Genomic DNA, 27,561 nt, shown 5'->3' with positions numbered 1-27,561 from the left:
TCATGGACTGTCATGGCCCTAACCATGTCAGCTGTGTGTGAGCCTGAGGCAGGACCTAATAGGTAACCTACAACCTGTAGTTTGTACCTGCAATCAAATCCATTGACTTCAATGGACTGCATGTAGTCTAATAGAAATTGACTGACTGTAGTCACTAAGCGAATAGTTTTTCACACCTGCCAAAAAACAAAACAAAAAAAACTATATGCTCTGAAATCAGTTACCCTTAAAACTGATACATGCATGATACACTGTAATACAGAAATATTGCAGTGTATTACCTAAACAATCATAGTTTCTCAAGCGTTTCATTGGAGGACACAGGACCATGGATATATGCTGATTGCCGCTAGGAAGCTGACACTAGGCAAAAGAATAAAATTAGGCTCTCCTCCTGCCAGGACATAACCGAGGTCTGGTGCTCTCCAGACCTGATCTTATTTCTTTTTTTTTTCCTAGTTTCAACGTCTAGTTAGAATTTCTCTCCTTTTTTTTCTATCATGGCGCTGCCTGATCTCTTCCCACCCCCCCCCCCCCCCCCCCCCAACCACTTGCAAGCTAGGGGCACGGTGCATTGCTGAATGGGCCGTTAACCCCTCCTCGTCACTGACCAGCGCCTGGTTGTGGGTCCCCTATTGCCACTGTTTGCCATGTCAGGCTTAAGCTGGTGGAAGTCTTCAGAGGGGAGTATGGATGTCTTTTGTGGGTAAGTATATGTCCTTTTGTGGTAGAGTATGTCACCCCCCCCCCCCCCCATTCCTCCCCTCCATTGCCCCTCCATCTCCTCAGGGGTCTCTGTCGTGACTGGGGGTCTCTGGGTGTTGGGTCTTTTCCGCGCTCCTGGTCTCTGGTTGATTAGCGGTTAATTCTGTGAGCGCTTTGCAGCGGCTGTAGCTATCGCCTGTCTACTGCTGCCGTGCGGCTTACCCCTTTTATTTAGCCGCTTGGCTCCTGTACTCTGGCCGGGGGACGCATCCCTGGCTCTGCTCCGCTGGCTGTGTTTGTCTGGGCTGCGGACAGTACACATATTCATTGAGCCGTGCACTGCGCTGCAGTCCCGTGGCTCGGGCCTGACAGCGTTCCTCTCAACGGGCTCCTTCAACTCTGCATGCTGGTCCGGGCCGTGGGCAGCTTCACTAATTGAGCCCGCAGCTCAGGCCTAGTCATAGCTCTGTCAATTCCCGTGCGCGTGCCTGGCATTCTGGGAGCCCCTTCTTTTGCTCCCGGCAGCCTCTCCCGTCAGCGCTGGCTGGATTTCCCTCTCCCGCCCCCCCCCCCCCCCTCTTCTCATCCTATGGAAATGGAGCGTGCGTTCTGGGGGTCAGGGCTTTGTCCACTCCTGGGGTTTCACATGCTGGCCCCTCCTCCTTTTCTGCTAACCAACGTGGACCTGGCAGCATACAGCCCTGTTCTGCTTCTCTTCTAAGCTTCCCCGCCGGTCATCCTGACGCAGCAGCTCCAGCTATTCCTTGAGACCTGCTTCTCTCCGGACACAGGAACCTGGGTGAGATTTTTTTTGTTGTCTGATCCCAGACCCTCCCTCCCTCCCCAGCAGGCGACTCCTGCACTGGTCTCTTACTATGCCTGCTCAGGCTGTAACTCCAAACTGCCAGGCGGTTCTTCTAACCTACCTGTCTGCCCTGTGAGTCCCTGCGACCAAGCCCTCCCCTGGCTACCGTGCAGAATGGTCCTCTGGACGGCGGACGGTCTGATCCTGCTCCCAAATGGGTTCTCTCTGTCTCTCTCTCATATTTTGGCCAGGGTTTCCCAGGAGGTGGTCTCCACCTTGGGATGGTCCTCCTTGCGCTCGTCCCCTAGGGAGACAGCAGCGGATCCTCCCTCACGTCTTTCCTGCGGCCCTCCAGGGGCGCCTCTCCTCAGTTTCCTCCCCTGAGTCGGGCCGGGCAGGATCCTGTTACCGGTGCTCCTGCTCTCTCTATCTCCCCCAGGCACCACCACAACCAGTCGCCCAGTGTCCTCTCCTGGTCTCCACGCCCCCAGTCCATCTCCCGCTCCAGAACTCCTCAGAGCGCTCCCAGTCCCCTGGTGATTTTGACACCTGATTCGGACCCTCCTTCTGACTCGGAAGAGACTTCCCATATGTCAGGCATGGTGGACAGTCTGGTGTTGGCAGTCTGGGACACCTTCCATCTACAGGACCCCGGAACTTCTGGGGCACTTGTTGGGCACCCCAGGTTTTCAGCCCACACACCAAATTTGAGGAGCGCAACAGATTGCTAATGCAGGGGACTACCTCTACTCGGCTTCCTTGGACTCGGCCTGCTGCTCGGCCTCTGCCTTGGGCAATCTAGTGGCCCTCCGGCGCTCTATGTTGCTCAAGGCTTGGAATGCCGATGAGGCCTCTAAGCGTTCCCTCACTGAACTTCCTTTTCTGGGGTCTCGGCTATTTGGCAAACGCCTGGATGAGATCATCTCTGAGGCCACGGGGGTTTGGGGCAAGAGCTCAATCCCAAAACTGTTTGCGGCGGATGATTTCTTCCTTTCGCCCCTTTCGTTTTTCGGGCTGCACGGACAAACTGGCGGCCTCACAGGATAGGAGGGCTGTATCTTTCAAGGCTCGCCCCCCTTAAAGTCGGGGGGGGGGGGGGGGGGGCCCGTTCCAACCATCCCTCTTCCAAATCGGGACTCTCAACCCCCCCAACTGCCTGAGGGTGTGCCCCCATCCAAGTTTTCCTCTCGGGTGGGGGGTCGCCTGTCCCTCTTTGGGAACGTATGGCTGGCGCAAGTTCAGGATGCTTGGGTTCTAGAGGTCGTTTCCCAGGGGTATCACATAGAGTTCTTTTCTATTCCCCGGGACCATTTTTCCGGTCCTGCCCTCCTCGATCTCATGCTGCAGCTTTTTAGGTGGCCCTTCGCACTCTCTTGTCCCAGGGCATGATCGTACCGGTCCCTCCTCGGGAACGTTTTTCATGGTCCCCAAAAAGGCCGGTGCGGTTCGTCCTATTCTCTATATGAAACTCCTGAACAATCATGTGCGACTTTGGAATTTTTCTAAGGAGTCCCTCTGGTCGGTAGTCTCTCTCCTCCGTGGACATTCTTACTTGCACATCCCTATCTTTCCGGCCCACCAGCGTTTTCTCAGGTTTGCTGTTCCTGTGGGTCATTTTCAATTTGTCGCTCTGCCCTTCGGGCTGGCGACCACACCCCGGGTATTTACCAGGACGCTGGCGGCAGTGGTGGCTCTCCTCCACTCTTAGGGTGTCTCGGTTCTCCCCTACCTGGACGACCTGCTCATCAAAGCGCACTCTCAAACAGAATCGGGTCATCACATTGCGGACTCTCTCCAGTTTCGGTTGGATCATCAACCACGCAAAATCCAACCTGTTGCCGTCCCAATCCCTGGGTGTTTCTTGGGATCCATTTCGACACAGTGGCTGCTCTACTCTCTCTTCTGGCGGACAAACTCTGGGACCTCTTGTCAGGGATTCGCTTCCTTCGCCGGCCAGGTCTGGTCCCCATCCACACCTGCATGTCCGTTCTGGCAAGATGGTGGCCTCCATTGAGGCAGTTTCCTTTGCCCAATTTCGGTACCGTCCTCTCCAGTGCTTCATCCTATCCCAGTGGGACAAATCTCCCTTGTCTCTCCACCGCAGGATCCAGCTCTAACCCAAAGTTTGCCGCTCCCTCCTTTGGTGGCTTCGGTCCCCTCTCCTCTGGGAGGGTCACTCCGTCCTGCCTCTCCATTGGCATGTCCTGACAACGGACGCAAGTCTGCTCGGCTGGGGAGGTGTATTTCGGGACCTGACGGTCCAGGGCGGTTGGACCCCGTCTTAGTCCGGGCTCCCCATCAACGTCCTGGAGCTCCAGGCAATCTTCCTGTGCCTTTTGCACTGGAGTCGCCTGCTTCAGACCTTCCAGTTCGGGTGCAGACTGACAACGCCACAGCTGTGGCATACATCATTCACGAGGGAGGCACTCGCAGCTCAGCGGCCATGAGGGAGGCGTTGAAAATCCTTCTTTTGGCGGAACTTCACGTTCTGGCCATTTCTGCAGTACACTTTCCCGGGATCGACAATTTTGGGAGGCGACCTTTCTGAGGCGCTCCACCGTGCACCCCGGCGAGTGGGCCCCTCACCCGGAGGTATTCGATCAAATTTGTCTCCATTGGGGGACTCCAGACGTTGATCTGTTTGCGTCGCGCCAGAACCGAAAAGTACCTCTCTTCGTGTCCAGGTCCCGGGATCCACTGGCTCTGGTGGCGGATGCTCTTGTGGTCCCTTGGACACCCTTTTGCTCTCCCCTACCTCTTCCCACCACTTCCGCAGGTTGTCCGGAAGCTCAAGATGAAGGTGCGTCTCTGCGATTCTGGTGTTTCCAGACTGGCCTCGTCGAGTGTGGTACGCGGATGTGGTCAGTCTCGTAGCAGACATTCCCTTCCATCTTCCAGATCGTCCAGACCTCCTTTCCCAAGGGCCCCTCTGCCACCCCAATTTACCTCCGCTGTGTTTGACAGTATGGCCGTAGAAACCGCGGTTTTGAGGGCTCTAGGTTTTTCCTTCCGGGGGATCTGGACTATGCTCCGTGCCCGGAAGCCCTCTTCTGCCAGGATTTACCATCGTACTTGGCGGGCATATTTCCGCTGGTGTGAAGCTCGTTCTTTCTCTCCTACCTCCATTCTCTCTGCCAAATCGCTTGTCCTTTTTGCAATCAGGCCTGGAGACATGCCTTGCCCTCAGTTCCATCAAGGGGCATGTTTCGGCGCTTTCTGTCCTTTTTTCCTACGGCTTTTTGCATCCGACCTTCATGTTTGCACCTTTTTGCAGGCTGTGGCTCACGAGGTCCCTCTGTTCCGGTCCCCTTCTGCGCCTTTGGACCGTACCCTTGTTTTGGATGCTCTTCAGGGCGCTCCATTTGAGCCTCTGGGTCAGTTCTCCCTTCATCCTTCGTTTCCTTTCTTGGAAGGTGGCCATCACGTCCATTCGCCAGGTGTCAGAATTGACTGCCTGGTCGTCTCTGCATACCTTTTGCCAAGTTTTACAGTGTTCGTACCTTTGCGTCCTCAGGGTCTTCCCTCCCCAGGGACTGCTTTAGGATGTCCCATGGTCCTGTGCCCCCAATGAAATGCTCGAGAAAAGCTTACTTAATGTAAAATCTTTCTCTGAGCGTCTATTGGGGGACACAGCACCCACCCATTGGTTTGTTTGCGTCCAGCCAGTTTCCGTCCCTCCGGTGCGAGTGTCTTTATTTTTATATTTTATTTTTTGGGGGGGTGGGGGGTCGGTTCCCTTTTGTTGTCTGGGTTTATGTTCAGACTGTTCTCTCTTCGGTTATCCTTCTGCTTTGGGACTAAACTGAGTTGCTCAGAGTCAGGAAGTGGGTATATCCTGCCGGGAGGAGCAGACTTTCTTTTATTTTGCCTAGTGTCAGCATCCTAGCGGCAAGCAGCATATACCCATGGTCCGGTGTCCCCCAATAGAAGCTCCGAGAGATATTTTATGGTAAGTCCAAAAATCAACTTTTTACAGAAAAATCAGTTATAGGGGTCAGAAGAGGCCTATTTTAAGCAAAGATGCAGAGCGGACGTCACCGTGCACAGGGGTTGGGAATGCCACCTGTATTGTCAACCGCACTACAAACACAAACAGACTAAACATAGCTTTCTGAATGTAGAGTACTCTAAGGTGTAAAATAGCTAAATCATTAACGAGTTAATGTACAAGGATGTGTTCTACTGTATATTTTACATTGTAAGCTAAATGTATTTTATGTCATGGGGTATGGGTGACATATGAAATGTGTTCTTCCATCTTCACTATCCATGGGCAATATCAAGCTGATTGGTGGGGGTCCGACTGCTGGGACCCCACTGATCCTGAGAATGGGGAGAAAATTGCCCACAATGTGTTTGTAAATTTCTAAAATATGGATATATAGAACAATGGTTTTCTCTTAGTAATAGAATTAAAAAGTTAGAAAAATATAAATGTGGACACATAAAAAGAAAAGGAAGTTTGAAAAGACATGGGGGGAGAGTTATCAAAACCTGTCCAGAGGAAAAGTTGCCCATAGCAACCAATCAGATCACTTCTTTCATTTTGCAGGGGCCTTGTTAAAAATGAAAGAAGCGATCTGATTGGTTGCAATGGGCAACTGGGCAACTTTTCCTCTGGACAGGTTTTGATAAATCTCCCCCAAGGGGTTTTAGGTGGAAGGGGAAGAAATAGTATGGATGTAAATTTTGGATATGTGAAATTTTTCTTTTTGATATGTAATTGTCTGGAAATCTATTAAACCAAAAAAAAAAAAAAAAAAAAAAAATATGGATAACCCCGTTTAAGTGACCAGTAATGTGATTTTGTATGGTCCTTCTTTACACAGGGTTTTAACCAAGAGGATCTGGAAGGAGAAAAGCCAGCAGCACCCATGCCAGCTACAAATGCAGATGAAGATTCAGACTCTGATGTTGATATGAAATCTGGTAAAATGTAAGTTTTTTATAATGTCACTTTTAGGAAGATAATAGTTCATCTTAGATGAGAAACAGTTTCTTAAAATATCTGTTTACCTCTTGTGATCCTCAAAGATAAGACTACCTTTTGGTGAGTGTAAAGATAAGCACTGAAGCATAGAAACTTGTATATAACTTAGTGCAGCACTGTACAGAGAATACACACATTAGTCCCTGACTTTTGAAGGGTTACAGTGTAACTTCTGTTTTACGTAAAAACTAGTGTCAGTTTTTAATGAAAACTGGACTCGCATGCAGGAAAGTCACACGCACTCCAGAAAGAGGTTGTAATAAGAATCCAATGCCGTAGTGCTGCAAGAAAGTTTTTTTTTTTTTTTTTCTTTTTCTATCTCATAAAGTGATGGCATATTACTAGACTAGTGAGGGTTCATCCTCGGTGACCCTTATCAATTGTGAGAAAGAAGGGACCGCATCGCTAATTCACACTGGGGCCCTTTACAGTGTTTTATATTTTTTTTCCTGCATAGCTCACCATACCCCTTTTATAAAAGTGATTTGGATAATATAATTATGTATGGGCATGTCTCTGTATGCAAATCCTTACAAATAACGTAAAAAAAAAAAAACACTCCACCAAAATAATTTGTGTCACAATTTTAAATTGAAACTGCAGAGCTGCCCAACCCATATCTCTTCAGACATCTGTCATTGGTTATTTGGGAGGTCATTAGACAATTTTCGTCTGACTTTAGTCTAAGGTATATGGTAACTTTTAGGCTATAAACTGAATTGCACCATATAAAATACCAGTACAGAGAAAAAGGGAAATATGTTTTCTTCCATCTGTGTTATAGGGAATGTGTTTCATAGATTTTTTTTTTTTTAAACTAATTTAGAGCCAGATACGGAAACATGTTGTTTTCTCTTTCTGTTTCTATTTCCGGATTGTAAGACAGAGCTTATTTCTGTATGAATGTTGTGTGGTATTACAACTTAAAGGACGCAGGGTGTACCCATACTCTCGTGACCCCGTATCATAGCGGGATGGTCCTGGCGGCTATCAGCGGTTGGGACCAGTGTCGAATGTTGGACATTACAGATTGCGGTGATGCCGGCATTAACCCCTTAGATTCGATGATCAAAGTTGATAGCTGCGTCTAAAAAGAAGAAAAAGTAATCCCGGAAGCTCAATTGGCCTGATCGGAATCACCACGGTGTCCCGATCCGCTTACAGGATGACAGGAGGGTCTTCTCGCAATCCAATCTTCTCTGCGATGCTCCAGCCTGGCTCACCAGGATGAATCAATCGAGCGCAGATAACAATGATCAATGATATGGCATAGCATTGAACAGTGCATGCAATCAGAAGATTGTATGTAATAGTCCAATAGTATGTAATAGTAAATATAAACATATGTGGTATATCTGCGTGTGTAAATGTCCGAACTATAAAGCTATAACTTTAATTAAACCACACAGTCAATGGGGTATACGTTAAAAAAAAATAATAATTTTGTCCAAAATTGAGTATTTTTGGTTATTCTGTATACCCTTAAAAAAAAAATAATACAAAGCGAACAAGAAATCTGATCAAAACAAAAATGGTACCAATCAACTACAGACCACTGCACAAAAAATGAGCTCATGTAGCCTCTTATGCAAAAAAATAGTTATAGGGGTCAGAAGATGACAATTTTAAACATACTAATTTTGGTGCATGTAGTTATAATTTTTAAGTGGTAAAATAAAAAAATCCTTCATAAATTGGGTATCCTTGTAACCGTATGGACCTACAGAATTAAGATAAGCTGTCACTTTTACATAAAAGTACAGTGTAGAAACGGAAGCCGGCATAAATTACAAAATGGCGTTTTTTGTTTTTATTTTGTCCCACATTTTTTTTTATTTGTTTTTGGGTTTCCCCATAAATTTTGTGGTGAAATGACTGATGTCATTACAAAGTAAAATTGATAGCGCATAAAACAAGCCCTCACAGATCTGTAGGTGGAAAACTGAAAATGTTAGGGTTTTTACTCCTCACCTTCTAAAAATCCTGAAAGATTTAACAGCATTTAGAGAGTTGCTTTATTTCAAGCACCATGGACATAGTATACGGACAGGACTTGTCTTAGTCACAGGAATTGAAAACGTTACTAGGCATTCTGTGACCTTTGCAAAAGTCATATTACAGGTAGGGGGGACCCTGACCTTCAGCTATTGTGAATGGTATCTTCTCTATACACTGGTGTCATCTTTTGGAGCCTCCCTCCTATGATCACAGAGAAAACATAACATTTCAGTTTAGTTTTGTGTAGAAAATTCAAGGTCCCAGCACTCGCCAAGTTTTTGTAGAAACGTTGTTTATTGATATTTCAAATATAAGGGTATACAGTTTCGCCAGTGTTTACTGGGACCTTAACTTTTCTATATGTACAGTATCTCTCACACCTTACATTTTTGTAAATATTCTATTTTCTCTATTGGCTCCATTGGGGGACACAGACCTTGGGTATATGCTGCTGTCGCTAGGAGGCTTGACACTATGGCAGCAAAAAAAAGTCAGCCCCTCCCAGCAGTATATACTCGCCTACTTTGGCAAGTGCCTAGACTAGATTATCTCAGAGGTGATGGGCGGGAAAAGTTCCTGGTTACCTCAAAACAAGACTCGCAGTGCTGCTTCCCTTCGGAAGTCAACCTCCTTTTTGTCCTTTTCGGACTTTTGGTTCCAACAAGGGGTCCAGGCATCCTTCGCGGGACAAGAAGGCTCCTTCTTTCCAAACTCGTCCTTCCTGAAAATCGGACAACTGTTCCTGCCGTCTTGCGGGCAACCTTAAATCTACCTCTGCCTGAAGGGACGCCCCCACCCGCAGATTTTTCTCGGGAGGGAGGTCATCTATTACTCTTCCGGGATGTCTGGGCCACACATGTGCAGGACTCCTGGGTCAGGGACGTAGTATCAAACGGATAGAGTTTGCCTCCCTTCCAAGGGATTGCTTTTTTCTTTTGCGGACCCCCCTCAGTCTTCCTTTCTGTCAAAGGCCTTTTCGAGGCACGCTCCAGTCCCTTCTCATCCAGGGAGTAATTGTTCCAGTTCCTCCCAGGGAGCGTTTTCGAGGTTTTTATTCCAACCTCTTCGTGGTTCCCAAGAAAGGGGGTTCCCAATCTTGCATCTGAAGCGCCTCAACCAGCATCTTCTCCTCTGCCATTTCCACATGGAGTCCCTCCGTTTGGTCATGGCGTCCATGGATCAAGGGGAGTTTCTTCAGTGGACGCCAAGGATGCCTACCTCCACATTCCGATATTCCCAGGACACCAGCGGTACCTCCGCTTCACTGTTCCGGAAGGCCATTTTTAGTTTGTGGCTCTCCCCTTCAGTCTGGCAACTGCTCCGAGGGTCTTCACCAAGGTCTTGGCACCGGTGATCAACAAGAGGTGTCTCCGTGATTCCTTACTTGGACGACCTCCTGATCAAGGCTCCGACCAGGGCCCAGAATCTGGAGAGTCTCAGGCCTTGTCTTGTTTTGGCTGCATGGTCAATCGGGACAAGTCCAACCTCTCTCCCACCCAGTCCCTAATATTGTTGGGACTCCAGTTTGACACGGCATCTGCACGGGTTCGGCTTGCGCCGGACAAGCGGCTGATTTTTTATTTTTTTTTCTCAGGGGTTCGGATACTTCAGAGATCGGCCCCAGTTTCCCTTTGCTTTTGCATGGAAGTCCTGGGTCAGATGCTGGCGGCCATGGAGGCCGTTACATCTGCTCAGTTTCATTACTGTCATCTTCAACTGGCGATTTTATCCCAGTTGGACAGATCTCCATTGTCTCTCGATCACAGTATCATTCTTCCTCGGAGGTCTCGGCAGTCACTTCTGTGGTGGCTTCATTCCCCCCCCCCCCCCCCCCCCAATCCTTCCGGGACGCTCCTTCCTTCCCCTTCGTTGGCAAGTTGTCACGACGGATGCCAGTCTTTCGGGCAGGGGAGGGGTTTTCAGGGATCGGACGGTCCAGGGCATTTGGTCCCCCCGAGAAGCCCTTCTCCCCATCAACATTTCTGAACTGAGGGCAATCTAACTTTGCCTGCTACATTGGGAGATCCTTCTTCAGGGCCGCCCTGTTCGTGTCCAGTTGGACAACTCCACTGCTGTGGCGTACATAAATCGCCAGGGCGGCACTCGCAGCGATGGCCGAGGTATCCAAAATTCTCCTCTGGGCGCAACTCGGCGTTCCGGCCGTCTCGGCAATTCACATTCCTGGGAGTCAACAACTGGGAAGCTGACTTTCTCAGCCGGTCCTCCGCCGACCCCAGCGAGTGGTCCCTTCATCCGGAAGTGTTTGCAGAGTTCTGCAACCTCTGGGGCGTTCCAGACGTGGACCTCTTCGCGTCCCGCCACAATCAGAAAGTTCCTCACTTTGTATCTAAGTCCCGGGACCCTTTGGCCCTATCCGTGGATGTCCTTGTGATTCCTTGGTCGGGCTTCGCCCTACCCTATCTTTTCTCCCCTTCCCAGGGTCCTGAGGAAGCTCAAAGCAGAGGGCGTTCCCGCCATTCTCTCGTGGCTCCGGACTGGCCCCGGAGGGCATGGTACGCCGACGTGTTCAGACTTCTGGACAACGTACCGCTGCGCCACCCACTTTGTCCAGACCTCCTCTCTCGGGGTCCCCTGTGCCACCCCAATTTACCGTTGCTGCATTTGACGGCGTGGTGGTTGAGACCGCGGTTCTAAGGGCCCGAGGTTTTTCTCCCCAGGTGATTCACACCATGCTCAGGGCGCGCAAGCCCTCCTCTGTGAAGATTTACCACCGTTATTGTGAATCTGTCTTCCCCCCCCCCCGACTCCTTTCTTTTTTTGCAGTCGGGGCTGGACCAACGGTTAGCTTTCAGCTCCCTTTAAGGGTCAGGTTTCGGCCCTTTCTATTTTCAACATCAACAATTTTCAACAATTCTCATATTCAGACCTTTCTTCAGGGTTTGGCCCATGCTGCCCCTCCTTATCGGTCCCCTGCTCCCCCTTGGGACTTGAATTGGGACTTGGTCCTGAGTGCCCTGCAAGGGCGCTCCCTTTGAACCTCTCAGGGATGTTTCTCTTCGTCTCCTTTCCTGTAAGGTGGCGTTCCTTCTTGCAATTACCTCTATTAGGAGGGTTTCAGAGCTGGCAGCTCTCACCTGCCGCTCTCCCTTCCTGGTCATCCACCAGGATAAAGTTGTTTTTCATCCGGTTCCATCCTTCTTACCTAAGGTTGTTTCCGCTTTTCACCTCAATGAGGACATCGTCCTCCCGTCTTTTTGTCCAACTCCTTCTCATCCCAAGGAGCGTTTGCTCCATAAACTGGATGTGGTGCGGGCTGTCCGGACCTACCTCTCTCACGTCTTTCTTTCGTTAGTGTGATTCCTTTTTTGTTCTCACGGATGGTCGAAGTAAAGGACTCCCTGCTACAGTCCCGTAAAGGACACCATTTTGAGGTGGATAAAGTCTGCCATTTTGGAAGCTTACCGGTGCAAGGGGAAGACCCCACCCTTCAGGGTCTCAACTCATTCCACGTGTTCTGTCAGAGCTTCCTGGGCTCTCCGCAACAGGGCTTCAGTCTCACAAGTCTGTAAGGCGGCTTCCTGGTCGTCTTTACACACTTTTACAAAATTTTACCAGGTTCATACCTTTGCATCTGCTGATGCTAGTCTGGGCCGTAAGGTGTTGCAGGCGGCGGTGGTCCAGCCTTCCACCTGACTGGGGTTTTTTTTTTTTTTCCCCCCACCCTAGGGATGGCTTTGGTACGTCCCAAGGTCTGTGTCCCCAATGGAGCCAATAGAGAAGGAGATTTTTATGCTTACCGTAAAATCTTTTTCTCAGAGGATCCATTGGGGGACACGGCACCCGCCCTTTCTTTTTGGTGTTCCTGGTTCGGTTACCTGTCATAGGGTGTGTTCAGTTAATTTTTATTCTGTGGTTTCCTCGGACAGTTTGTATTTTTTTTTCTGACCTGTCTGTCCTCTCCTACTGCTCTGGGACTAAAACTGATTAGCTCAGGGCCTGTAGGCGGGTATATCCTGCTGAGGGGCCGACTTTTTTTTTTTTTTTTGTTGCCATAGTGTCAAGCCTCCTAGCGACAGCAGCATATGCCCAAGGTCTGTGTCCCCCAATGGATCCTCTGAGAAAAAGATTTTACGGTAAGCTAAATCTGAATTTTTCAAGGTCCAGTTAAGTTTGAAGTGGGTTTGGAAGGGTCTTTCTATGAGAAATACCCCATAAATTACCCCATTATAAAACTGCACCCCTCAAAGTATTCAAAATAATATTCAAAAAGTTTGTTTACCCTTTAGGTGTTTCACAGGAACAGCAGCAAAGTGGAGGAGAAAAATCTAAATCTCTTTATTTTTTTCTTTTTACACGAACATACGTTGACGTAAAGTGCTCTGCGGGCTTGCAACATGGCTCAAGAGGGAAAGAGCAACTGTGGGAATTTGGATGGCGAATTTAGCTGTCATGGTTTTTGGGGGCATGTTGCATTTAGGAAACCCCCCATGGTGTCAGAACAGCAAAAAAAAAATAACCATAGCACACTATTTGGGAAACTACACCCCTCGAGGAACGTAACAAGGGGTACTGTGAAACTTAACACCTCACAGGTGTTAGACAGGTTTGCGTTGAAGTTGGACGTGAAAATAAAAATAAAACACATTTTTCAACACAAAAAGGATGGTGTTACTCCAAATTTTTCATTTTCACATGGGGTAAAAGGAGAAAATGGACCCCAAAATTTTAAGTCCAATTTCTCCCGACTAAGGAAATACCCCATATGTGGACGTAAAGTGCTCTGCTGGAGCACTACAGGTCTCAGAACAGAAGGAGTGCTGTTAGGCTTTTGAAGAGACAATTTTGCTGAAATGGTTTTTGGGGGGCATGTTTCATTTAGGAAGCCACCACGGTGACAGAACAGCAAAAAAAAAATAAAAAATTTATAAAATTGCATGGCACACTATTTGGGAAACTACACCACTCAAGAAACTTAACAAGGGGTATAGTGCGCCTTAACACCCCACAGGTGATTAACAAAAGTTTGTCAAAGTGGGATGTGAAAATGAAAAACATGATTTTTTTTTTTTTCTCAAATTTTTCATTTTCACAAGGGGTAATAGGAAAAAACAGCCCCCCAAAATTTGGAACTCCATTTCTTCTGAGTAAGGAAATACCCCATATGTGGATGTAAAGAGCTCTGCGGGCAAACTACAGGGCTCCGAAAAGGAGCGCCATTGGGCTTTTGGAGAGAGAATTTGGTTTGAATAGAAGTCAGGGGCCATGTGTGTTTACAAAGCCCCCATGGTGCCAGAACAGTGAACCCCCAACCCACCCACATGTGACCCTATTTAAGGGGAAAAATGCACCCCTCACGGAACTTAAGGGGTGCAGTGAGCATCTACACCTCACTGGCGTTTGACAGATCTTTGGAACAGTGGGCTGTGCAAATGAGAAATTTTATATTTTCATTGACCACTTTTTTGAAAAAAAATCAGACACCAGTGGGGTGTAAATGTTCACTGCACCCCTTATTACATTCTGTGAGAGGTGCAATTTCCAAATTGGGGTCTATGTGGGGGGGTCCATTGTTCTGGCACTATGGGGGGCTTTGTAAACGCACATGGCCTTCAATTCCATCCAAATTCTCTCTCCAAAAGCCCAATGGCGCTCCTTCTCAAAAGAAATGGGGTTACACATTTTTGGGGGCTTTTTCTCCTATTACCCCTTGTGCAAATGATACATTTGGGGTAACACCAGCATTTTAGTGAAAAAAATCGAATTTTTCATTTTCACGTCCAACTTTAACCCCTTAAGGACTGAGCCCTTTTTCACCTTAAGGACTCGGCCATTTTTTGCAAATCTGACCACTGTCACTTTAAACATTAATAACTCTGGAATGCTTTTAGTTATCATTCTGATTCCGAGATTGTTTTTTCGTGACATATTCTACTTTAACGTAGTGGTAAAAATTTTTGGTAACTTGCATCCTTTCTTGGTGAAAAATCCCCAAATTTGATGAAAAATTTGAAAATGTAGCATTTTTCTAACTTTGAAGCTCTCTGCTTGTAAGGAAAATGGATATTCCAAATAATTTTTTTTTTTTTATTCACATATACAATATGTCTACTTTATATTTGCATCATAAAATTGATGAGTTTTTACTTTTGGAAGACACCAGAGGGCTTCAAAGTTCCGCAGCAATTTTCCAATTTTTCACAAAATTTTGAAACTCGCTTTTTTTCAGGGACCAGTTCAGGTTTGAAGTGGATTTGAAGGGTCTTCATATTAGAAATACCCCATAAAAGACCCCATTATAAAAACTGCACCCCCGAAAGTATTCAAAATGACATTCAGTAAGCGTTTTAACCCTTTACGGGTTTCACAGGAATAGCAGCAAAGTGAAGGAGAAAATTCACAATCTTCATTTTTTACACTCGCATGTTCTTGTAGACCCAATTTTTAAATTTTTGCAAGGGGTAAAAAGGAGAAAATTTTTACTTGTATTTAAAACCCAATTTTTCTCAAGGACATACCTCATATGTCTATGTAAAGTGTTCGGCAGGCGCAGTAGAGGGCTCAGAAGGGAAGGAGCGACAAATGGTTTTTGGGGGGGCATGTCACCTTTAGGAAGCCCCTATGGTGCCAGAACAGCAAAAAAAAACAAAAAAACACATGGCATACCATTTTGGAAACTAGACCCCTCAGGGAACATAACAAGGGGTAAAGTTAACCTTTATACCCCACAGGTGTTTCACGACTTTTGCATATGTAAAAAAAATTCTTTTTTTTTTACCTAAAATGCTTGTTTTCCCAAAAATTTTACATTTTTAAAAAGAGTAAAAGCAGAAAATACCCCCCAAAATTTGTAGGGGTAAAAAGGAGAAAATTTTTACTTGTATTTGAAACCCAATTTCTCTCGAGTAAGCACATACCTCATATGTCTATGTAAAGTGTTCGGCGGGCACAGTAGAGGGCTCAGAAGGGAAGGAGCGTCAAATTTTTGGGGGGCATGTCACCTTTAGGAAGCCCCTATGGTGCCAGAACAGCAAAATACCCCACATGGCATACCATTTTGGAAACTAGACCCCTCGGGGAACGTAACAAGGGGTAATGTGAACCTTAATACCCCACAGGTGATTCACGACTTTTGCATATGTTAAAAAAAAAAAAAAAAAAAATTACCTAAAATGCTTGGTTTCCCTAAAGCAGAAAATACCCCCCAAAATTTGAAGCCCAATTTCTCCCGAGTACGGCGATACCCCAAATGTGACCCTTAACTGTTGCCTTGAAATACGACAGGGCTCCAAAGTGAGAGTGCCATGCGCATTTGAGGCCTAAGTTAGGAATTGCATAGGGGTGGACATAGGGGTATTCTACGCCAGTGATTCCCAAACAGGGTGCCTCCAGCTGTTGCAAAACTCACAGCATGCTTGGACAGTCAACGGCTGTCCGACAATACTGGGAGTTGTTGTTTTGCAACAGCTGGAGGCTCCGTTTTGGAAACCGTGGCGTACCAGACGTTTTTCATTTTTATTGGGGAGGGGAGGGGGGCTGTGTAGGGGTATGTGTATATATAGTGTTTTTTACTTTTTATTTTATTTTTTGGTAGTGTAGTGTTTTTAGGGTACAGTCGCACGGGCAGGGGGTTCACAGTAGTTTTTCGCTGGCAGTTTGAGCTGTTGCAGAAAATTTGCTGCAGCTCAAACTTGCAGCCCGATACTTACTGTAATCCTCCGCCCATGTGAGTGTACCCTGTACGTTCACATTGGGGGGGACATCCAGCTGTTGCAAAACTACAACTCCCAGCATGCGTTGAAAGACTGTACATGCTGAGAGTTTTAGTTTTGCAACAGCTGTAGGCACACTGGTTATGTATCACGGAGTTTGTGACCTTACTCAGTGTTTCAAAACCAGTGTGCCTCCAGCTGTTGCAAAACTACAACTCTCAGTCACCGACAGCTAACGGGCATGCTGGGAGTTGTAGTTATGCAACCAGCAGATGCACCACTACAACTCCCAGCATGCACTTTAGCGGTTTGTGCAAGCTGGGAGTTGTAGTTATACAACAGCTGAAGGTACACTTTTCCATAGAAAAAATGTGCCTCCAGCTGTTGCAAAACCATAAGTCCCAGCATGCCCATAATGCCCTTTTTGCATGCTGGGAGCTGTTGCTAAGCAACAGCAGGAGGCTGTCAATCACCTCCTGCTGCTGCTCCATCGCAGGCTGTCCCTCGCCGCCACCGTCGCTCCCCAGCACCCGGGGTCGTCTTCCCGCACCCGCTCACGCCCTCCAGAAGAGGGGCGGAGCGGGTGCGGGAGTGACGCCCGCAGCAGGCGCCCTGATTGGTCGGCCGGTAATCCGGCCGACGAATCAGGGCGATCGTGAGGTGGCACCAGTGCCACCTCACCCCTGCAGGCTCTGGCTGTTCGGGGCCGTCAGAGACGGCCCCGAACAGCCAGTAATTCCGGGTCACCGGGTCACTGGAGACCCGATTGAGCCGGAATCGCCGCAGATCGCTGGACTGAATTGTCCAGCGATCTGCGGCGATGGCCGACATGGGGGGGCATAATGACCCCCCCTGGGCGATATGACGGGATGCCTGCTGAACGATTCCAGCAGGCATCCGGCTCCGGTCCCCAACCGGCTAGCGGTGGGGACCGGAATTCCCACGGGCGTATGGATACGCCCTGCGTCCTTAAGGACTCGGGATGCAGGGCGTATCCATACGCCCTGCTTCCTTAAGAGGTTAATGAAAACTTGTCAAACGCCTGTGGGGTGTTAAGGCTCACTATACCCCTTGTTACGTTCCGTGAGGGGTGTAGGTTCCAAAATGGGGTCACGTGTTTTTTTATTTTTTGTTTGTTTGTCAGAACCGTTGCAACGATCAGCCACCTCTCTGCAAATCACCAGTTTAGGCCTTAAATGTACATGGCGCTCTCACTCCTGAGCCCTGTTGTAATTCCGCAGAGCATCTTACACCCACATATGGGGTATTTCCGTACTCGGGAGACATTTTTACAGATTTTGGGGGTCTTTTTTTTTCCTTTTTACCTCTTGTGAAAATGAAAAGTATGGGACAACACCAACATGTTAGTGTAAAAAAAAAATTTTTTTTATATATTTTTTTTTTTTTTTTTTTTTTTTTTACACTAACATACTGGTGTAGACCCCAACTTTTGCATTTCATAAGGGGTAAAAAGAGTCCCCCAAAATTTGTAACACAATTTCTCCCGAGTAGAGAAATACCACATGTGGCCCTAAACTGTTGCCTTAAAATAAGACAGGGCTCTGAAGTGAGAGAGCGCCATGCGCATTTGAGGCCTAAATTAGGTATTTGCATAGGGGCGGTCCCGGATGCAAACATTACAATCGCCTCCACCACAAATACCCTACAGCAGTGTTTCCCAAACAGGGTGCCTCCAGCTGTTGCTAAACTTCCAGCATGCCTGGACAGTCAATGGCTGTCCAGCAATGCTGGGAGGTGTGGTTTTGCAACAGCCGGAGGCTCCTTTTTGGAAACACTGCTGTACGAGACATTTTACATTTTTTATATGTGGGGGGGGGGGGGGGGGGGGGGGACTGTGTAAGGGTGTGTGTATATGTAGTGTTTTACTCTTTATTTTGTGTAGTGTTTTTAGGGTACATTCACACCAGCGGGGGTTCACAGTGAGTTTCCCGCTGGGAGTTTGAGTTGCAGTGGAAAATTTTCCGCAGCTCAAACTTGCAGCGGAAAACTTACTGTAAACCCCCGCCCATGTTGTTGTACCCTGCACAAACCTTTCCAGCTGTTGCAAAACTACAACTCTCAGCATGGATTGACAGACTGTGCATGCTGGGAGTTGTAGTTTTGCCACAGCTGGAGGCACACTGGAGGGGAAACACACAGGTAACAGACAAACTCGGTGCTTCCCCACCAGTGTGCCTCCAGCTGTTAAAAAACTACTCCCAGCATGCAGGATCTGTCAGTGCATGGTGGGAGTTGTAGTTTTGCAACAGCTGGAGGGGGAAAAAACTGAGTTTCTGTTACCTAACTCTGTTTCCTCACCAGTGTGCCTCCAGCTGTGGCAAAGCTAAAACTACCAGCATGCACTGAGACCGTGCATGCTGAGAGTTGTAGTTATGCAACAGCTGGAGGCACGCAGCTACAAATCCCAGCATGCCCAGACAGCAAATGGCTGTGTGGGCATGCGGAGAGTTGTAGTTTTGGAAGATCTGAAGGGCCATGGTTTAGAGACCACTGCACAGTGATCAAGAAACTGTGTCCCTCCAAATGTTGCAAAACTACTAATCACGGCATGCCCACACAGCCATATGCCGTCTGGGCATGCTTGAAATTCTAGTTTTGCAAGATCTGAAGGGCCACAGCTTAGAGACTCTAAACTGTGGTCCTCCAGGCCACTTACCCAGATCGCTGCCGCTGAAGTTCTGCCCCGCCGTCGCCATGACATCAGGATCGCTGCCGAATGATGTAATCACCGCCACCTGAGCTCAACCGTTCCCCCGCTCTGCTTTGCCTGCCGCCCCCTCCCCCCTTTCTGCAATTGGTCGGTCGCTTCTGACCGATCAATCACAGGGATAGGAGGGGTGGCACCTCTGCCACCTCACTCCTATCCCTTCAGGGCGACCGGGGCTGTGTTGGACAACCCTGATCCCCATTATTTTCTGGGTCACTGGAGACCCATATGACCCGGAATAGCTGCAAATCGCTGGTCTGAATTGACCAGTGATTTGCGACGATCGCCAATATGGGGGTCTCAGGACCCCCTCAGTGATGTCACGGGATGCCTGCTGAATGATTTCAGCAGGCATGCCGGTCCAGTCCCAGCCCGGCGAGCGGCGGGGACCAGAATTCCCACGGTCCTTAAAGGAGTACTCTGGCACTTTTTCCTTATAACCCGTCCGGGCTGCAAAATAAAAGAAAACGCGCTTTCTCTTACCTGTTAAGGAGCCCCCGGAGCTCCGGTACAGGTGTTCGGTCCCCGGGCTGTATTCTTCTTCCTGTTAGCCCGACACGTCACACGGAGCTTCAGCCTATCAACGGCCAAGGCGGGACATCGCTGCGGCCGGTGATGGGCTGAAGCTCAGTGTGACGTGTCGGGCTAATAGGAAGTAAGAATACAGCCCGGGGACCGAACACCTGTACCGGGGGAGCGTATGCAGGTAAGAGAAAGTGTCTGTTTTCTTTTATTTTGCAGCCCGGACAGGATAAAAGGAAAAAAGTGCGTGCCGGAGTACTCCTTTAAGGATCGGGGATGCATATGCCCTGCGTCCTCGAGGTTAACCCCTTCCCGACCTATGACATACCTGTACGTCATGGGTGGCAAGGTGTTCCCGACCCATGACATACAGGTACGTCATGGATATTACTGCCGCTACTCGCGGCATCCCGCAGCGCCCGGAAAGATGGTGGCTATCACTGATAGCCAGCCATCTTACCGTGCGACCACGGGGGGTTTCATCCCCCACCCCCCCCAGCGATCGCTGCTATCAGCTGGTCAAATCTGACTAGCTGATAGCAGCGTTTCGCTATGAAAATACTTAGCAGCGCGGTGTGTGAGTCCCGATCACGGGGATCGGGACACACACTGCTCTGCTAAGTGTCCCTGACCCGTCCCCCGGCGTCACTTACCCGTCGGAGCGGTGTCCCGAGCGGTCCTGGCGTCCTCCATGCGGTCCCGGCGTCCTCCATGCGGTCCCGGCGTCCTCCATGCGGTCCCGGCTGCGCTGCGTCCCGGAGGTGAGTTTCCGGCAGCAGTGCGGCATCTTCATTGGCAGCAGTGAGATTGCCGTAAAGCGATCTCACTGCTGCCTCTGAGAGTTTCAAAACTGCAACTCCCAGCATGCCCAGACAGCCTTTGGCTTTCTGGGCATGCTGGGAGTTGTAGTTTTGCAACATCTGGAGGTCCACAGTTTGGAGACCACTGTATAATGGTCTCCAATCTGTGCTCTTCCAGATGTTGCAAAACTACAAATCTCAGCATGCTCAGTCTGTCCAGGCATGCTGGGAGTTGTAGTTCTCTAACATCTGGAAGAGCACAGATTGGAGACCATTATACAGTGGTCTCCAAACTGTGGACCTCCAGATGTTGCAAAACTACAACTCCCAGCATGCCCAGACTGCCCAGGCATGCTGGAAGTTGTAGTTCAGCAACATCTGATCCTTCAGATATTGCCGAACTACAACTTCCAGCATGCCTTGGCAGTCTGGGCATGCTGGGAGTTGTAGTTTTGCAACATCTGGAGGCACACTAGTTGGGAAACATTGTCCGTTTCCTACCTCAGTGCCTCCAGCTGTTGCAATTGTTGCAAAACTATAACTCCCAGCATGCACTGACAGACCATGCATGCTGGGAGTTGTAGTTTTGCAACAGCTGGAGGCACACTGGTTTGGAAACACTAAGTTTGGTTGCAAAACACTTGAAAGTTTATTACTTAACTTAGTGTTTCCAAACCAGTGTTCCTCCAGCTGTTGCAAAACTACAACTCCCAGCATGCACGGACAGCCAAAGGGCATGCTCGGAGTTTGCAACAGCTGGATGTTTGCCCCCTCCCCCCAATGTGAATGTACAGGGTACACTCACATGGGCGGAGGTTTACAGTGAGTGCTGCAAGTTTGAGATGGCGCAAATTTTGCGCTGCAGCTCAAACTTCCAGCGGCAAACTTGCTGTGAACCTCTGCCCATGTGACTGTACCCTAAAAACACTACACTACACTGACACTAACCTAAAATAAAAAGTAAAAAACACTACATATACACATACCCCTACACAGCCCCCCTCCCCCCAAAAAATGAAAAACGTCTGGTACGCTACTGTTTCCAAAACGGAGCCTCCAGCTGTTGCAAAATAATAACTCCCAGTATTGCCGGACAGCCATTGACTGTCCAGGCATGCTGGGAGTTTTGCAACAGCTGGAGGCACCCTGTTTGGGAATCACTGGCGTAGAATACCCCTATGTCCACCCCTATGCAAATCCCTAATTCAGGCCTCAAATGCGCATGGCGCTCTCTCACTTTGGAGCCCTGTCGTATTTCAGGGCAACAGTTTTGGGACACATATGGGGTATCGCCGTACTCGGGAGAAATTGCCTTACAAATTTTGGGGGGCTTTTTCTTCTTTAACCCCTTATGAAAAGGTGAAGTTGGGGTCTACACCAGCATGTTAGTGTAAAAAAATAAATTTTTTACACTGACATGCTGGTGTTGCCCTATACTTTTCATTTTCACAAGAGGTAAAAGGGAAAAAAGACCCTCTAAATTTGTAACGCAATTTCTCCTGAGTACGGAGATACCCCATTTGTGGGTGCAAAGTGCTCTGAGGGCGCACAACAAGGCCCAGAAGGGAGAGTGCACCATGTACATTTGAGGCGATTTGCACAGGGGTGGCTGATTGTTACAGCAGTTCTGACAAACGCAAAACAATAAATATCCATATGTGACCCCATTTTGGAAACTACACCCCTCACGGAATGTAATAAGGGGTGCAGTGAGCATTTACACCCCACTGGTGTATGACAGATTTTTGGAACAGTGGTCTGTGAAAATGAAAAATAAAATTTTTGATTTGCACAGTCCACCGTTTCAAATATCTGTCAAACGCCAGTGGGGTGTAAATGCTCACTGCACCCCTTATTACATTCCATGAGGGGTATAGTTTCCAAAATGGGGTCACATGTGGGGGGGTCCACTGTTCTGGCACCATAGGGGCTTCCTAAATGGGACATGCCCCCCAAAAACCCTTTCAGAAAAACTCACTCTCCAAAATCCCATTGTCGCTCCTTCCCTTCTGAGCCCTCTACTGCGCCCACCGAACATTTTACATACGCATATGAGGTATTTCCTTACTCGAGAGAAATTGGGTTACAAATTTTAGGGTGATTTCTCTCCTTTTACCCCTTGTAAAAATGAAAAAATTGGGTCTACAAGAAAATGCGAGTGTAAAAAATGAAGATTTAGAATTTTCTCCTTCACTTTGCTGCTATTCCTGTGAAACACCTAAAGGGTTAAAACACTTACTGAATGTAATTTTGAATACTTTGGGGGGTGCAGTTTTTATAATGGGGTCATTTATGGGGTATTTCTAATATGAAGATCCTTAAAATCCACTTCCAACCTGAACTGGGCCCTGAAAAATTAAGATTTTGAAAATCTTGAGAAAAATTGGAAAATTGCTGCGGAACTTTGAAGCCCTCTGATGTCTTCCAAAAGTAAAAACTTGTCAATTTTTTAATGCAAACACAAAGTAGACATATTGTATATGTGAATCAATATGTAATTTATTTGGAATATCCATTTTCCTTTCAAGCAGAGACTTTCAAAGTTAGAAAAATGCTAAATTTTAAAAATTTTCATGAAATTTTTAGATTTTTTACCAAGAAAGGATACAAATATCAGTGAAATTTTACCGATAAAATAAAGTAGAATATGTCACGAAAAAACAATCTCGGAATCAGAATGATAAGTAAAAGCATTCCAAAGTTATTAATGTTTAAAGTGACAGTGGTCAGATTTTCAAAAAATGCCCAGGTCATGAAGGTGAAAATGGGCTGGGTCATGAAGGGGTTAAAGGGGTACTCCGGTGGGAAACAATTTTTTTTTTTTTTAAATCAATTGGTTCCAGAAAGTTAAACAGATTTATAAATCACTTCTATTTAAAGATCTTAATCCTTCCAGTACTTATCAGCTGCTGTATGTTCCAAGAGAAGTTGTTAGTCTGATCAGTGCTCTCTGCTGACACCTCTGTCCATATCAGGAACTGTCCAGAGCAGGAGCAAATCCCCATAGCAACCCACTCCTGCTTCAGACAGTTCCCGACATGGATGGAGGTGTCGGCAGAAAGCACTGTGGTCAGACAGAAAAGAACAACTCAACTTCCCCTGGAGCATACAGCAGCTAAGTACTGGAAGGATTAATATTTTTAAATAGAAGTCATTTACAAATCTGTTTAACTTTCTGGCACCAGTTAATTTGAAGAAAATAGTTTCCCTTTAATCATCTTGGACAAGGAGTTGACCCGAGCTTCACAGGTTGCCACTGGACTTCTTTTACCTCTCATGACAACATCACGGAGCTGGTGAATGTTAGAGACCTTGTGCTCCCCTATCTAATGTATGAGGATGCCCCACAGATGCTCAATATGGTTTAGGTCTGCAGAAATTCTTGTCCAGTCTATCACCTTTTATCCTCAGCTTCTTTAGCAAGACAGTGGTCATCTTGGAGGTGTGTTCGGGATTATGTTGGACTACTGCCCTGTGGTCCAGTCTCATGCTCTGCTTTAGTATGTCACAGTACATGTTGGCATTCATGGTTCCCTTAATGAAGTGTAGCTCCCCAGTGCCAGCAGCAATCATGCAGCCCCAGAACATGACACTTCCACCACCATGTTTGACTATAGGCATGACACGCTTATCTTTGTACTCATAACCTTGTACTCATCACAAGCTGGTCTCATTGGACCACAGGGCACGTTTCCAGTTATACATGTCCTTAGGCTGCTTGTCTGCTTATCGAGGCTCAGAGGACTCCTGGGACCACCCACAATGAAATCGCAGGGGCCAAATGAGTCATGATGGCCACTAGAGCTCCACTTACCAGCTTTTGGCGGCTTCAGCGTACTTCTCCTCTGGTCTACATTCTTGCAGACCAGAGAAGTAGATCGCCAATATTACTGATCGGTGTAATGCCTATGCATCAGGGGTGTGGAAATTAAAAAAAAAACTACTTGTCCAAGGGACTAAAGCGGAACACAATCTACTTGTCCCTCAAGAAAATCCACTTGTCCTGGTTGATTAAATAATTTCAACCAAAATAGTCTGATCCCCCCCCCACTAGACCACCAGGGATGGATATAAGATCCTTTAGACACTGCTGACAGCGGTGATCGAATGGTTAATAGGCGATCGCAGCATGCCAGGCTATTAGTGGCCGGAGAGCTGTAGCTCCTCTTACACCCGAGCCAAGCCCAGAAAAGTCTAGATGTAACTTTTTGATTACCTTATAAAAAAATTCTCATATGAAGTGACCAAAAATGAGCAATTCTGGACTATTCTTTACATTTACACCGTTCACCGTACGATTTAATTAACATCATATTTTAATAGTCTGGACATTTCCACATGCAGTGATACCACTTATGTTTATTTTTGTACATTATTTTTATTTAAAGAAAATTGGAAACTTTTATTAGGAAAGGGGCTTATTCACATATATACGCACTTTTTAAAATATTTTAATCACTATTTTTCAGTCTCAATAGGGACTTATGTGTTACTGGGGGGGGTTCTGCTTCTCCAGTTTATGTGGTTCATTTTGTGTCAGAAAATGCTGGAAGTTGCATTTAGTTAGTAGATAACTACAACTCCCAGCATGCCCTGATACAGCCTATGGTTGTGTGGGTGTTGCAGCATGTTGCACTGTATAGTAGTACAGTTAAGGTTATTGTGTAACATGCTGGGAGTTGTAGTTTTGGTTTGTGTCAGCTGCAGAGCCATAGTCTATGTCAAGGAATACTGGGAATTACAGTTAGTAACTACAACACCCAGCATGCCCTGATGCAGCCTATAGCTCTGCAGCTGACGCGAACCAAAACTACAACTCCCAGCATGTTGCACTTTATAGTTCTACAGTTTAGGTTATGGTCCAACATGCTGGGAGTTGTAGTTTTGGTTCGGGCGTGTTTGTGTGCATCCGTTGGGCTCTTGGTTGGCGGGTGAGTATGAAGGGGGTGGGATTCTGGGGGTGCAATTTAGTGCGAGTGCCACAAAAAATAAATAAAATTAGATGGTACAACTGCCCTAATGCCCGACGAGACAGTCCGCTCCTATACAAAACATTCATGCATACACATAATCATACATGCACCAGCCACTGCCCCCATAAACATACACACACACACACACACACACACACACACACACACACACACACACACGCCACTGCCCCCCCCCCACATCATACATTACATACACACGTACACTCACACCATACATATACACCATACATACACCTGCCACTGCCCACCCCACATCATATATCACATACATACACATCACACTTAGACATTATACACACATCATACATTACATACCCATCACACATACACTCACATCATACATATCCACCAGTGTTTCCCAAACAGGGTGCCTCCAGCTGTTGCAAAACTACAACTCCCAGCATGCCCAGGGCATGCTGGGAGTTGTAGTTTTGCAACAGCTGGAGGCACCCTGGTTGGGAAACAATGATATACACCATATATATGCACACATCATACATACACCTGCCGCTGCCCCCCCCATCATACATTACATACACACATCACACATACACTCACACCATACATATACAACCACCCTTCCTGCCGCCGCCGTCTGCATTCTCTGCCTCCTCACCTGAGCCACCATGAGTGGACATCAGAGCTGTAGTCACTGCCGGTGTGATGTGAGATTTCCGTCCAGAGCATGGAGGCGCTACCAGGAGAGGTGGAGGCCATAGGAGGGCAACAACCCAGCAGCAGGACTACTACCTCTGCCTTTGTGCAAGGGGGAGCAGGAGGAGCACTTCCAGAGCCCTGCAAAATGACCTCCAGCGGGTCACAAATGTGCATGTGTCCCCTCAGTCAGAAACAGACTCCATGAGGGTGGTATGAGGGCCCGACGTCCACAGGTGGGGTTGTGCTAACAGCCCAACACCGTGCAGGACCTTTGTCATTTGCCAGAGAACACCAAGATTGGCAAATTCGCCACTGGCACCCTGTGCTCTTCACAGATGAAAGCAGGTTCACACTGAGCATGTGACAGAGGTGACAGTCTGGAGACGCCTTGGAGAACGTTCTGCTGCCTGCAACATCCTCCAGCAGGAATGGGTCAGTAATGGTGTGGGGTGGCATTTCTTTGAGGGGGGCCGCAAAGCCCTCAATGTGCTTGCCAGAGGTAGCCTGACTGCCCTAGGTACCCAGATGAGATTCTCAGACCCCTTGTGAGACGTGCGGTGGGCCCTGGGTTCCTCCTAATGCAAGTTAATGCTAGGCCTCATGTGGCTGGAGGAAGGCATTGATGCTATGGGCTGGCCCGCCCGTTCCCCAGACCTGAATCCGATTGAGCACATCTGGGACATCATGTCTCGCTTCATCCACCAACGCCACATTGCACCACAGACTGTCCAGGAGTTGGCGGATGCTTTAGTCCAGGTCTGGGAGGACATCCCTCAGGAGACCATCCACCACCTCATCAGGAGCATGCCCACGCATTGTAGGGAGGTCATACGGGCACGTGGAGGCCACACACACTACTGAGCCTAATTTTTACTTGTTTTAAGGACATTACATCAAAGTTGGATCAGCCTGTAGTGTGGTTTTCCACTTGGATTTTGTGACTCCATATCCAGACCTCCAGGAGTTGATAAGTTGATGATTTTCATTGATTTTTGTGCGGTTTTGTTGTCAGCACATTCAATTATGTAAAGACACAAGTTTTTCATATGATTAGTTCATTCATTCAGATCTAGGATGTGTTATCTTAGTGTTCCCTTAAACTTTGACAATGTTATTGCACAGCTCCAAAAAAATGTTTGTTTTTTTTTAAGCAGGTTCAATAATAGTAAAGCGTGTAAACATGGGCATCATTTTAATCTTATTGACCCACAAAATAGAGACATGTCAGTTTTACAGGAAAAATTTCACTGCGTAAAAACTCTCCAAAAATTTGCTAAATTGCTATTTTCTTCCGATTATCGGTTTCTCCACAAAATAAACTATAAAATATATATATATATTTTTTTTTTTTCATACCTTTTTGGTAAAACGAAAGGTCTTTACAAAGTACAGCTTGTCACGCAAAATTCAAGCCCTCCTATGGGTCTGAAGGGGGGGAAAAAAAGTTATGGCTCTTGGAAGGTGTGGAGAGAAAAAAAAATGCATTAATGAAACTATCTGTAACCTCAAGGTCAAAATGGGCTGTGTTCTTAAAGGGGTACTCTGCTGTAAACATTATCTCCTATCCAAACGATGGGGCATAAGATGTTAGATCGTGGTGGTATCCCCTTTGTGGACCCCCGTGATCTCCAGGGCAGCGGTGTCCGGAACACGAAAGCTTGCAGCTTCTGCGTTCGTGATGTTATGTCCCAC

At 47.4% G+C, this 27,561-nt stretch overlaps 1 protein-coding gene across 1 annotated transcript in view; it reads left to right on the top strand.

The window, feature by feature from the left end:
- Window positions 1–27,561, top strand: part of IWS1 (interacts with SUPT6H, CTD assembly factor 1) — a 75,058-nt gene that overhangs the window by 16,459 nt on the left and 31,038 nt on the right. Inside the window, exon 6 of the mRNA XM_056564681.1 lies at window positions 6,340–6,446. Within this exon, the coding sequence (XP_056420656.1) occupies window positions 6,340–6,446 (107 nt within the window). The remainder of the gene's footprint in view (window positions 1–6,339; window positions 6,447–27,561) is intronic.

The sequence above is a fragment of the Hyla sarda genome, chromosome 3 (genome assembly GCF_029499605.1).
Source record: "Hyla sarda isolate aHylSar1 chromosome 3, aHylSar1.hap1, whole genome shotgun sequence".
Lineage (NCBI taxonomy): Eukaryota > Metazoa > Chordata > Amphibia > Anura > Hylidae > Hyla > Hyla sarda.
This window is presented reverse-complemented; position numbering and strand designations above follow the sequence as displayed.